At 47.3% G+C, this 12,926-nt stretch overlaps 1 protein-coding gene across 2 annotated transcripts in view; it reads right to left on the reverse strand.

Moving 5' to 3' along the window:
* The window catches only part of GNAO1 (G protein subunit alpha o1), a 194,493-nt gene that overhangs the window by 23,931 nt on the left and 157,636 nt on the right, over window positions 1–12,926 (reverse strand). For both annotated transcript variants that reach the window (XM_007532704.3, XM_007532703.3), the window contains exon 4: window positions 3,363–3,523. In XM_007532704.3, the coding sequence (XP_007532766.1) occupies window positions 3,363–3,523 (161 nt within the window). The remainder of the gene's footprint in view (window positions 1–3,362; window positions 3,524–12,926) is intronic.

Raw genomic sequence — 12,926 nt, forward strand, 5'->3', positions numbered from 1 at the left:
AAGTAGTATTCCATTGTGTATATACCATAACTTGCTCAGCCACTCATTTGTTGTTGGACACCTGGGTTGTTTCCAGGTTTTGTTTTTTACAAATTGTTTTGCTATGAACATAGGTATACACAAATCTTTTTGAATGGGTGTGTTTTGTTCCTTAGGCTATATCCCCAGGAGAGGAATTGCAGGGTCATAGGGAAGGTCCACTTCTATTCTTTTGAAAGTTCCCCAGACTGCTCTACACAGGGTTTAGACCAATTTACATTCCCACCAGCAGTGCAGGAGGGTTCTTTTGTTTCCACAACCTCTCCAGCATTTGTTATTGCTATTGTTTCTGATATATGACATTCTCACAGGAGTGAAGTGGTATCTCATTGTCTTTATCTGCACGTCTCTGACAATGACTTGGAGCATTTTTTATATGATGTCAGAGAAGAAATCCAGAACCTTTGTATGTGTATAAGATACCTTCTTTCTTGGACCCCACGTGGATGTATTTAAGGTTTCTGGGGCCTCGGTGGTGTTCAGAAGGGAGGAGGAGGACTATATATGTTCACAGACCTGGGGTGTGATGACGGAGAAAGAAGGCTGGCATAACAGCTCACCTAAATAGTGCACCTGCTTGTCATGCACACAACCCAGGTTTGAGTCTGTCTTCCACCATACTGGGAGAAGCTTCAGTGTTGTGGGATTCTTCCTTTCTCCCTCTATTTGAAAAGGTTGACTCTGAGTGCTGAAGTCCCAGTGATGAAAACTTATTTAAAAGGTAGAGAAGAGCCTGACCAGGAGGCTGACAATTCCAAGTATCTTCCCCCCTCTCCCTCTTGAGGCCTGGTGTCATCACCTGTAAGATGACAGGAACTCTGGGCCAGGTGATGTCACACCTAGTTAAGTGCATGTAGTACTATGCCCAAGGACCTGGGTTCAAGTTTTCTCTCCCCACCTGCAGCAGGGACATTTCACAAATCGTAAAGCAGGTCTGCGGCTGGTTATCTTTCTCTCCTCAATTTCTTTCTGTTCTATCAAAACCAAACAGATAAAAGGCAGCTGAGAGGAGTGGATTAATGGTACAAGCACCAAGCCCCAGAAATAACCCTGGTGGCAATAAAAAGGAAAAGAAGGAAGGAAGGAAGGAAGGAAGGAAGGAAGGAAGGAAGGAGGGAAAAGAAAAGAAAGGTTAGGAAAGGAAAGGGAAGGGAAGGGAAGGGAAGGGAAGGGAAGGGAAGGGAAGGGAAGGGAAGGGAAGGGAAGGGAAGGGAAGGGAAGGAAAGGAAAGGAAAGGAAAGGAAAGGAAAGGAAAGGAAAGGAAAGGAAAGGAAAGGAAAGGAAGGTGAGAACCCAGTACTGGGTGGTGGCATGCCAGGTTACATATGTTATAATGTGCAAGGACCTGGGTTCAAGCCCCCAGTCCTCACCTGCAGGGAGAAAGCTTCCCAAGCAGTGTAATGTGAGCACTTAACCAGGTGCGCCACTGCCTGGCCCCCTATGTGTGTCTCTTTCTCTATCCCTATATTCCTCTCTCAATTTCTCTCTGCCTATGTTCAATAAATCAAAATAAACAAAACAAAGTAAAATAAAGTAGATGAGTAGCCCTGCCCTGGCCTCCTAGCATGTGGGACTCTGAGTCTGGAGAACCTTTCACAGAGAGTGTGGGTAGAAGCCCCATATGCCAGCTCTTTTAGGCCTCTCTCTCCTTTCCACTGCAATGAATCCTCTATTCAGTGTTTGCTAGGTAGGGTCTGAAGTTTTGTCAGAGGTAGAGATTCAGCTGCTAAAATAGGAAAGCTGTCCTGGCCCTGAAAGCTTTACAGCCCTTTTGGACTTGCCTGCCTGGGGATGGGGGTGGGGAGGAGGGGCTCCCTGCTTGCACTGGAACTCTGTCCCAGAGAGAAACACTGAAGTCTAACCATTGGTGACAACCAATATCAATCCTTCAGCCCTGGCAGTGGGAAATTTAGAAGTGGGCAAAGACGAGAGAGCAAGAAGGCAGGCAGCTTACTTGGTAAGGAGTTGGCAAATACTGATTCAAATCTCTTATTTAAAGGTATAAAGGTAATCACTGGAAGAACTAAAAATAATCCTGCAACTAGCAAGAAAGTGGAGGTGGAAGTGGGGAAGAGGTAGACGGAAGGTGAGCTAGATTTCTCACATTTCACAGAGGGAGGCCAAGAGATACTACTGAAAACCGGAAGAACTGGTTTTTCTGGATACTACTGGGGCAAATAAATGGAAATGAGGGAAAATGGGAAGGGGGATTTGCTTGCACCTTTATATTTTTGTACCTTTCTGCACTGTTAACATTTTCTTTTTTTTTTTTTTTTGTCACCAGGGTTATTGCTGGGGCTCAGTGCTGGCATGGCTTCGTGGTCATTTTTCCCCCTCCTTCCCTTCCTCTTTTGATAGTGAGAGACAGAGAGAGATAAAGAGAGAGAGACAGAGAGGAAAGACACCTGCAGTATTCTCCTTTACTTGTGAAGTTTCCCCCTGCAAGTGAGAATCAGGCTTGAACTCAGAGCTTTGAGTATGATAATGAGTGAGCTTTACTGGGTCCCCTACTGTCTCGCTCCCTAAAGTTTTTTTCTTTATCTCACACCCCCTAAAGTTAAGGAGATAGCTCACCGTGTTAAAGCATAGGTTTGCATGCTTGAGGCCCCAGAAATTCCAGGTTCAATCCCTGGCAGCACTATAAGCCAGAGCTGCGTGGTGGTCTGGTGTTTCCCTCTCTTTCTCTGTGTGTCTCCATAAAAATTAATAGACCTTGTAGCTCTTAAGGTGGCTCAGTGGATAAAACTATGGACTAGAAAGCAGGAGGTCCCAAGTTCTATCCCTGGCATTGCCAGAGTGATGCTCTGGTTCTTTCTCTCCCTCTCTCTTGTTGAGAAATAAATGGAAATGCTTTAAAAAAAATAAATTTAAAAAACAATAAAAACAAATCAAAATGGCATCATGGAAGTTATATTCTGCTTATAAGGCTCTTGATCTGTAATTAAGGGATTAGGGCTTCTTTTTTTTTTTCAATAGTACTTTTTATTTTATTTATTTATTTTTCTCTCTTCTTCTACAATTTATTTATTTTATTTATTTTTTAAAAATAATTTATTAGGGCTTCTTTAGGGGTGAAAAAGAACCTATTTCCTGAAAACCTTCCTCTGGGGTGCCTCCTCCACCCCTCCAGCCCCAGCAAGCAGGTCAGGGGAAGTCGGGCTTGCTGGCAAGTCTGTTGGTACCTGTTTCTGGTGTCTTCCACTTCCTGGCATGTCTCCACCAAGGACAGGAAGAACAGTCCCTTCCCATGTCCTCCCTAGCATCTGTGGCTCAGCCAAGATCCCTCCTAGTTTCTCTGTTCCCTCCTGATGCCTAGCACTCACTATTTGGCAGAGTCATTGAGCTGATACTCCCGAGACCGGTTGAAGCATTCCTGAATTCCTGAGTCACCCCAGAGTCGCATCATGGCAGAGAGCAGTTCTGGAGAGAAGGGCTCAGTGTCTTCCATCCGACTCACCACATCACACACCATCTTGGCGTCAGCCTGTGAGGAAGAGAAGCACAGTGGCTTTGAGGCCTCAGTGGGGACAGACAAAAAGGCTGGTAGGGACTGGGCTGAGATGGGCTCATGACAGGACACCTGCCAAGGGCACCAGGATTAGGGCTCAAACTTGAGCCTGGTCAGGAGAAGCAGTCACTGTTTCAGCAACTGCTCCCACCCCCAGCACGCCCACCTTCTGCATCTCATTTGGCTTTCTGGAGCTTCCAACCTTCTAACCAGGGCTCTTCTGTGGGCAAAGCTCTGTTCTCCACCTCCCAACAAGTCTGTTTTCATCTATTCTGACAACTGGAGTTTTACATAGTATCTTGGCAGGAAAAATGAAATCTGTGTTCTTGGCTTGAGTTGTGTATTTCTCACCCAAAGAGGCATAAAGTCCTTGAACTAGGCTAGGTCAGTGAATGGGGCATTTGGTTGAGAAATGGCCAGAGGGGTGCTTCCCCCAGGGGTGGGGGATTGAAGAGATGGCTGTTCTTGTTAGTGCATTTAGAGAAAATGCCTCATGTCAACACTAAATCCCAAGCAGACATAGGCTCTGGGACATTCCAAAATTAAAACTGAATTAAAAAAAAATTAATTACTTCTTTGCTCTTGACTTGAGGCCTGACACTCTTTGGTACAGAGTAGGCCCAGGCTTGGCTAGACAAGAGAAGGACTAAGCTGGTAAATAATGCCCAGGATAGACGGGAAGTGGAGGGCCCTACTGCCCAAAGTTATAGCCTCTATGCTGCACCCTTTATGCCTCTACTGCTTCCTTGCCTTCCTGGTATTACTTCCCATCTACCCCAGAGCTTCTGGAAACCATTTCTCAATTAGACTGACTTCAGGGTGGGCTTTTAGTGAGACAGCAAGGTGCCTATGTGAGCCAGGTTCTAGACAAAGTCTGTGCTGGCAGGAATTTGTTGAGACCAGTTTCTTTTCCCAAAGCAAGGAGACTGCCACCTATTTGACCCCAGTGGACCCAGGAAGAACATCTCTGTCTTGGGGACACTGTCCCTCAAACTCCTCACTCAACATGGAGAAGGAAGTATGGCTGAAAGTGTGGGGTCAGTCAAGGAGTGAGGGTGGGTAGACTGCACCTCACACATTCAGAAGCTCAGAGTCCCACATCATCTCTCAGTCCAGATCAGGGGCCTGGGAAGGCAGGTGGGATACCAAGAAAGGCAAGGAGATGAGCTGGACAGGAAGACAGCTGGTGGAGTGAAAGACTTGCATGCCTGCGTCCCTGACTCCATCCTTCATGCTGCATGTACTGGATCCTTCCTTTCTTCCTTCCTTTCCTCCTTCCTTCCTTCCTCCCTCCCTTCCTTTCCTTTTTTCTCTATATTTCATATAATATATATATAAAAAAAACATACTCCCAGAGGGATAAAGAATAGGGAAGCTATCAGGGGAGGGGATGGGATATGGAGTTCTGGTGGTGGGATTTGTGTGGAGTTGTACCCCTCTTATCCTATGGTTTTGTCAATGTTTCCTTTTTTTTTTTTTTTAAAGAATTTATTTATTTATGAGAAAGATAGGAGGAGAGAAAGAACCAGACATCACTCTGGTACATGTGCTGCTGGGGACTGAACTCAGGACCTCATGGTTGAGAATTCAATGCTTTATCCACTGCACCACCTCTCGGACCACTCCTTTTTATAAATTAAAAAAAAAATAAATGGATCTTTGGGCCAGACAGATATCTCACTGGGTAGGGCATATGCCTTGCTCTGCATGTAATTTGAGCCCTGGTACTACATAGGAGGTACTATGACACTGGAGGAAGCTGAGAATCAGGGGTAGCAGCATGGTTAGTGTCTCTTAGAATGAAGCCATTGGGGGCTGGGTGATGGTTTAGCAGGTTAAATGCACATAGCGCAAAGCACAAGAACTGGCATAAGGATCCCGGTTCGAGCTCCCGGCTCTCCACCTACCGGGGAGTTGCTTCACAAGCTGTGAAGCAAGTCTGCAGATGTCTATCTTTCTCTCCCCCTCCCTGTCTTCCCCTACTCTCTCCATTTCTCTTTGTCCTATCCAACAACAACAACAGCTATGACAACAATAACTAACAACAACAAGCGCAACAACAAGGGCAATAAAATGGGAAATATGGCCTCCAGAAGCAGTGGATTTGTAGTGCTGGCACCGAGCCCCAGTGATAACCCCGGAGGCAAAAATAAATAAATAAATAAATAAATAAAATGAAGCCATTAGAAGGAAGTAGGGAAATATCAAGTTATGCAGGCCCCACACTCTCTCCATGGTCTGGCCTCTGGCATCACTAGGCCCCAGACAAGACATGTAGTAACCAGTGGAGGTAGATATGGGGAGCTGGGGAAGGTTTGCACCCAGAGTCGACTAACAGGTGCTTACAGTACACTGGAACCTCTCCTCCAATTACCTTCTTTTCCCTGGTGAGACTGAGATCCTGGGGGTGGGAGTTTAGAATTAGGGTGTCCCAGGCCCACCAACTCCCTGACCTCCCTGGTCCTCTGGAATCAGGGGACTACTGTTACTAGGTGGTTACTCTACTCTTAAGCCCTTTAAAGCCCCCAGTCCTCCACCTCACTGAGCCTGAGGAGAGACAAAACTCCTCAGCCCAGGAAATGAGAGGGAGGTGTCAGGGAGCTGCAGGTGTCCTTTGGGGGTGGAGAGACACAAAGGGAAAGAAGTCAGCAGCTAGAAGATGGGTGGCTGGCCAAACACCATGGACAAAAAGTATGTGGCACCAAAGACTTGTGTGATTTTCCCAGACTTGAGCTGTCCAGTTAAGTAGCTATTTACATGTCAGAGCCTGTCTACAGCAGAAGGTGGATGGGGAGGTTTAGTAGCTGAGTCTCCTCCTTGTGCCTGCCCTGGGAAGAAGCTAGTGGCAGGCTGGAGACAGCACTGGGGAGACAGCCTTTCATGCCTGAGGTGTTGAAGTCCCAGGTTCAATCCTTGGTACCAGCAGTGCTCTGATAAAAAAAGAACAAAAAGAAAAAGAAAAAGAAAAAGAAAGAACGTAAGAAAGCTAGCTAGCTAGCTACCGGCTTATATCTACCTCTCCTTCCATTTCAGTTTCTCTGTCTCTGTGCAATAAATGAATAAGTAAATAAAACATAACAACAACAACAAAAAGTGCTACTGGCCTAGAGGTCAAGTCCACAGTGACAGCCTAGATCTAGCTTCCTAGGGACAGTGTCCCAAAGCCCCCAGCCCTCAGGTCCCTGAGCCACTCAGCTGACTACCAAGGTGCTGGCCTCCTGATTCTGGACTTTAGATGTCACTTCAGCATCTGAGCCTTCCCTGGGGCCAGTAACCTGGAAAACTGGTCATGGAGGCTGGGCGTTGGGTGCCTTAGGCAGGTAGTGACTCAGGGAGGCAGGGGTGGGTGAGTTAGGGTGACGCCTCCACCTGGGGCTAAAAACAGGTCTGTGAGTCAGGGGCCCACATGCTGAGGTTGCTTTGCATGGGTGGCTGGGTGACCTTAGGAATGTGGAGTCTTCTCTGACTTTCTCAGCTGTGCCACACTGCAGCAGACCCGGCCAGACATTTCCAGACTGCTCCTCTCAGTCCCATCTTCATAGTTTGTCATATCTGTGGGGTGGGGGTGGGGAGACCCAGGGGAGGGTGAGTGGCTGGCCAATGGGTGAGAGGCAGACTTTATTCTTAGCACTAGCTCCATGGGCTACATCAAGGGTGTAACTGAGACACCACAGATCTTCGTGAAGACTCTGCACTCATGTTTACTTACGTCTGTGCATAGGGTTTGGAGTTTTGTGACTCTCACCCAGAGGGAAGTACTGCTCAGCCTGGGGAGGAGGCTGGATGGGTTAACTAGGAATTCTCCAGGGATGGTCCAGGGATCTGGAGCTTTCCTTCATTTCCTCCCACCACTGAAGTAGCCTGTGCTGGCCACCCTGTGCCTGCCCAGCTGTTTCTCTGTCTTTCCCAGCTCAACGCAGGGAGCTCAAACTCAGACTAGGAGTTGCCTTGATTATTGATTGATTGATTGATGTCACCACAAGAACATCATTACTCTGTCAGAGCCAATTTTTTTTTTCATTTAGAGAGAGAGAGGCAGAGGGAGAAAGGGAAATATACCAAAACACCAAAGCTTCCTCCAATACTGTGGGAGCCAGGCTCAAACCTGGTTCAGGTGCATGACAAAGCAGGCATATCCAGGCAAACTATCTTGCCAGCCTGTCTTCAAGTCTATTTTCTCTCACTGTACTTCTTCCCATTTTTCCTTTGCTTATCCATGGGTCCAAGCCACTGTGACCTTTCTCCTAGCTGCCCCTAGGCTCCTTACTTCTCTCCAGTCTGTCCCCCAAGAACCTGGAGTTTTCCCCTAACATCAGTTATCCCTTAGGAAAAAGAATCTGGGGACCAGGTGTTGGAGCAGCTGGTTAAAAACACATGTTACTATGGGCAAGGAGCCAGGTTTGAGCTCCTGTTTCCCACCTGCAGGGGGGCCCTTTATGAGCAGTGAAGCAGGTCTGCAGGTGACTTTCTTTCTTTTTCTTTCTCTATCTCCTCCCCCTCCTCTCAACTTCTCTCTGTTCTATCAAGTTAAACAAAAAAGTAGAAAAGAAAAAAAAAAAGGAAAAACTGGTCATTGGGAGTGGTGGATTCATGTGCTGGCACTGTGCCCCAGTGATGACCCTGGTGGCAATAAAGGAAAGAGAGAGAGAGAGAGAGAGAGAGAGAGAGGGAAAGAGAGAGGGAGAGAGAGAGAACAAAACAAATAAAGGAGAAAAGAAAGGCCCTTTGAATTAATCCTAGGTGGGCACATCCAACTCAAAAGACCTCATTTCTTAACTTTTCATGTGACTAGGTATGACCAGGGGACAGTTCTACCTATGAGAGGAAAGACAGTGAAGTTCTGGTATTTCAAAAGAAAAGATGTAGCCTTTCTCTTCCTAAAGCCTAGAACTTTGTGAACATATCACCTGGATTTGACTTGAATTTTTTTTTTTTTTAATTTTACACTTACAACAAATTTCTATCCATTTTTCTCCCATCCACTGCTAATCCTCCTTGACCCTATAACCCTCATGTTGATCACATGCCATGGCTGCATCACAGTTATGGGACCACGGTGCTGCCTGTGCTTGCTTCTCTGGCCGGGGGTAACTTCCTGCTTTCTCACAGTCCTGCATTCTCCTGGGCCTTGCACACTGCTTTGTACATAGCTGGTGCTCTGACATTTATGAGAGGAACAAATTCTTGGGTTTTTAATACTAGGCATGACCCTGACTCTTCATGTCCCCCTTGCCCCCTGACAATTCCCATGTTACTGTCTTAATATCTGTATCTAATTGGATCACAACAACTCTGTCCAAGAGTCAGACTGCTTAGTAAATGGAGACAGCAAGGCTTAGTAGCAAGAGAACTTGCTCAGCATTATGGAGCAGAGAAAGTACGAGAGCCTAATGCAAAGTCATCCTTCACTACTGTGCTATGGCCCATAGCTCCTTGAAGTTGCATTTCAGGCAAAGCCTGCTCCCTTGAGGTCAGAGTCAAGGAATTTTGGTGCCCAGTCTGTTACACTTCCTGTATCCCAGCAAAGGAGAGGTAGATGGGGAAGAAGAAGCAGGGACACAGGACCTGCAAGACAGCTAGCTCACTTGGATGGATTTTCCCTCTACTTTGCCATGGGCGCCACTCAGGTTTGAGTCTGGCCTCCATCACACTGGGGGAAACATGGGTGCTGTGGTGTCTTTCCTTGTCTCTAGCTGAGAAAGCCAACCCGGAAGAGTGAAGCCTCATTGGCAACAAAATAAGTAAAAAACAAACAAACAAAAAGAAGGAGGGCAGGAAGTCTCAGGCTTGAAGGGGAAGGGGGAGTTTGGATGAGTTGTCCTGTAGGGCTGTGGAGAGTGTCAGAGTAACAAGCCATTAATAAATCCTGAGAAAACTCTGGTCTCTTTGTTTACCCTTATGCTCACACTAAACCTGACCTGGGGGGGGTGCATTTTCTAGCACCTTCTCTCTGCCACAGCCACCACAGTGCTGCCACCTCTTGTTGATCAGGGCATGCCCAGGTGTCTGACAGCCCCCTCACTCTAGGTCTGAAGAGGGGGTGGAGGCAGGGTTGGGCTGACTGCTTAGAAAACACATCTGGTAACCCTATCCCCACCCCCAGCTGAGTTACAGAAGAGGCGTTGTGACCAACTGCCAGGTGGAAGCCAAGGGCTCACCCCCTCTTCGCTGCGCGATTCTTTCATGGGGCATGACTGTCCTCTCTCCACCTATGTGACCTCCACTCTTCAACTCCAAGCACTACTGCCCCAGCAGCTTCCCTGAAGGATGCATTCTTTCCTGATCTGCATGGAGAAGAGTGGACACTGATCTGGGCCTAGCCAAGCCACCACAATGGTCTCAGGGAATAGACAGGGCTGCACAAAGATGCCACATTTGTCAGACTAGACCAACAATCAGCCCCATTGTTCAACAAGCCCCAGGACATTCGCAGAACTCCTAGGCAAGAGAGATTCTCAAAGGGAGGGCCCCATCTGAGTGCAGACTCAACACTGAGGACAACAGAGCTGAGACAGGGAGATACCCTAAGTCACTAGACAAACCAACACCTGGATCCAGCTGTATCTGTAGCTACACATACCTCTGGCTACCTAGTTAGCAAAGTCAATCAATAACCTGACTTTTCCTTAATCCAGCTGAGGACACAACTCCCAAATAGTCCTGACTATTACAACTCTCGCCAGCCAGCATCAGACCCACCTATTCTAGGAAGACCTCTGCCACTACTCCCCCCTCCCTGCTAGCTTTGGGCTCTGACTCCCTGCATTGTGGGGGCTTTCAGAGTAACAATCAATTAATAGAGCCCCAAAAGGCTCTGGTCCCTTTGTCTGCCTTCAGGCTCGGTCTGGACCACGCTCTGTGCACCATCCCCATAGGCTGCACTACTTCCTGTGTGCTGGAATTCTGCAAAGTGTCCTGAGAGGAGCTGAAGTCAGCTATCCCTGCACACACGTGTCCATCAGGATTCCTGCAGCAGAGTCAGGTAGAGAACATGCTGTCACACACATCAATGTGTCTGGCCCCTAGTTCCTACATGCCTTAAGTACCCCAATTACTGCCTTTAACAAAATCAGCTCACTCATGCCTCATAGGCCCCTGGGGTGGCACTACTTTCACAGAGAGTCACAATTAGTGAGCCAATATGCCAGCTCAGGGTCAGGTAAGCAAGCCCCTGCCTGAGCGATGATAGCGCAAGCCCCTCTCTCCACCATTGCTGCTGGGTACTGGCCCACTGCTGGTGGGCACGTGAGAAGCAGCACTGAGCTTCAACTGACAGTGGCACAGTCCAGGGGTGAGGAGCTCTATTTCCAGAAAACTCTTTCTAGGAAGTTAGTATCTAGAATCTAGACTATGAGGAGGGATGAGGTCTTTAATCTGCCTAACTTCTCTTACCCAGGCCCTTCTGCCATGCCTCCCTCCCTCCCTTCTTTCCTTTCTCTTTCCTCTTTTTTTTTTTTTTTCCAGAGCTGAGCTTGGTGATGAGGGAGATTAAACCTGGGACCACATATCTTCAATTATAAGAATCTATTTGCATAACCACTATACTATCTCTCCTGCCCACCATTTATTTATTGATCGATTCCCTTTTGTTCCCCTTGTTGTTTTATTATTGTAGTTATTGTTGCTTTTATTGATGTCATCACTATCGGATAGGACAGAAAGAAATGGAGAGGGGAGGGGAAGACAGAGAGGGGGAGAGAAAGATAGACACCTGCAGACCTGCTTCACTGCTTGTGGAGCGACCCCCCTGAAGGTGGGGAGCCAGGGGCTCAAATTGGGATCCTTAGGCCAGTCCTTGCGCTTTCCACCATGTTGGCTTAACCCGCTGCGCTATCACCTGACTCCCTACCAACTGATCTTTTTTGAACATCTCCCTGTCACCTTCTCAGAGAAGTGGGCAGTCTCTGTCTTGCTGTGCCATGGGGCTTCAGGGGGCTGTGCTATGGGGCTTCAGGCTGATGAATGGTAACCAAGGGAAGTAATGATCATCACATGTTTCCATCCACTAGCAGACACACTGAGGACCTGGCTGAGCCCAGTGTCTTTATCATTGAAAACTGCAATAACTAACTGCACTGTCATCACTTGGGTCTTCAAACTCTCTTTGGGCCAATGTGGATTTAAAATATTTTTAAAAATTATTTATTTTGGATATAGACAGAGAGAAATTAAGAGGGGAGAGATAATGGGGGAGAAAAAGAGAGACATCTACCATATTTGTTTCACCTCTTGTGAAGCTTCCCCTGTAGGTGGGGACTGGGGACTTGAACCAGGGTCCTTGCACACTGTAATCTGTGCGCTTAACCAGGTGCACCAATGCCTGGTTCTTCCAATGTGGACTTTTCAACAAAAGTCAGTGGCAAAGAGGCTTTAAGCTAAAGTTTAATAAAGAGGCCCCTCCCTCATAAGAGATTAGATGTAAAAGGATATGGTAGGGAGGTGGGTAGGAATTTTCAGGCAAGTGGCCCAGGTTCAAATCCTAGCTCTGCAGCTTTCTAGCTGTGTGACCTTGGACAGGCCAATTCACCCTGCTGAGCCTCTGTTCTCTCCTTAGCTCCCACTTTGCTGGGTGGTTTGTGCAGAAGAAGCAGGCTGAGGATGTGATACAGCTCTGCAACATAAAGAGCCCTGCAAATGTTAGTTATTATCAGCAAAGATGAAATCCCTCAGACATAAACAACAAGCTGACATAAAGTAAGCCTGCTTTGTACAAGACTTTTCAGGCAAGCATGATAATCTTGATAACAATAATCATAGTAATTATAATAATAACCCCTTCCATTTGAAGAGCTGCTTTGAATCTTTCAGAGTTTTCCTCCATTTCTAATCTTTTAGGCCAAGTGAAGTGTCAGAGCGTGCATGTACACACACACACACACACACACACACACACACACACACACACACACACCTCCTTAGTTGCAGAAAAGCCTCCTTCTGACCCCACCCTGCCCACTGCAGTTCTCTCTGATCCCAGCAGGGGGCAGGAGTGCATAAGCCAAGGGGAGAGGGAGCTCCAGCTGGACAAGCAGAGACCAAGAGAATAGGAAGGGCAGGATCAGGCTCAGTGGGCATAGTTTCTTTCCTTAGGCTGTCAACCTTGTTCCCTCAGGAAACAGAAGAGAGAGTCCAGTTGCTGAAGGCCCAGCCTGGGCACTGCAATTCCAGCAAGCAGGACATTCTGGTCACTTAGGAACTGCTGCACCCAGCCAGCCAAGGCCTGTCTATCCCTGAAATTGTTGCAATTATGTTTTTACACACAAGGGACAGCTCCACCCTTCTTCTCTACAGCTGGGCCTCAGAATAGTGAGGGGAGAGCAGTGGTGGAAAAAATGGACCTACTTCCTCATCTCTTGGGCAGAGGCCTACTTACTTGACC

This window comes from Erinaceus europaeus, chromosome 2, assembly GCF_950295315.1.
Source record: "Erinaceus europaeus chromosome 2, mEriEur2.1, whole genome shotgun sequence".
In the NCBI taxonomy this organism is placed as follows: domain Eukaryota; kingdom Metazoa; phylum Chordata; class Mammalia; order Eulipotyphla; family Erinaceidae; genus Erinaceus; species Erinaceus europaeus.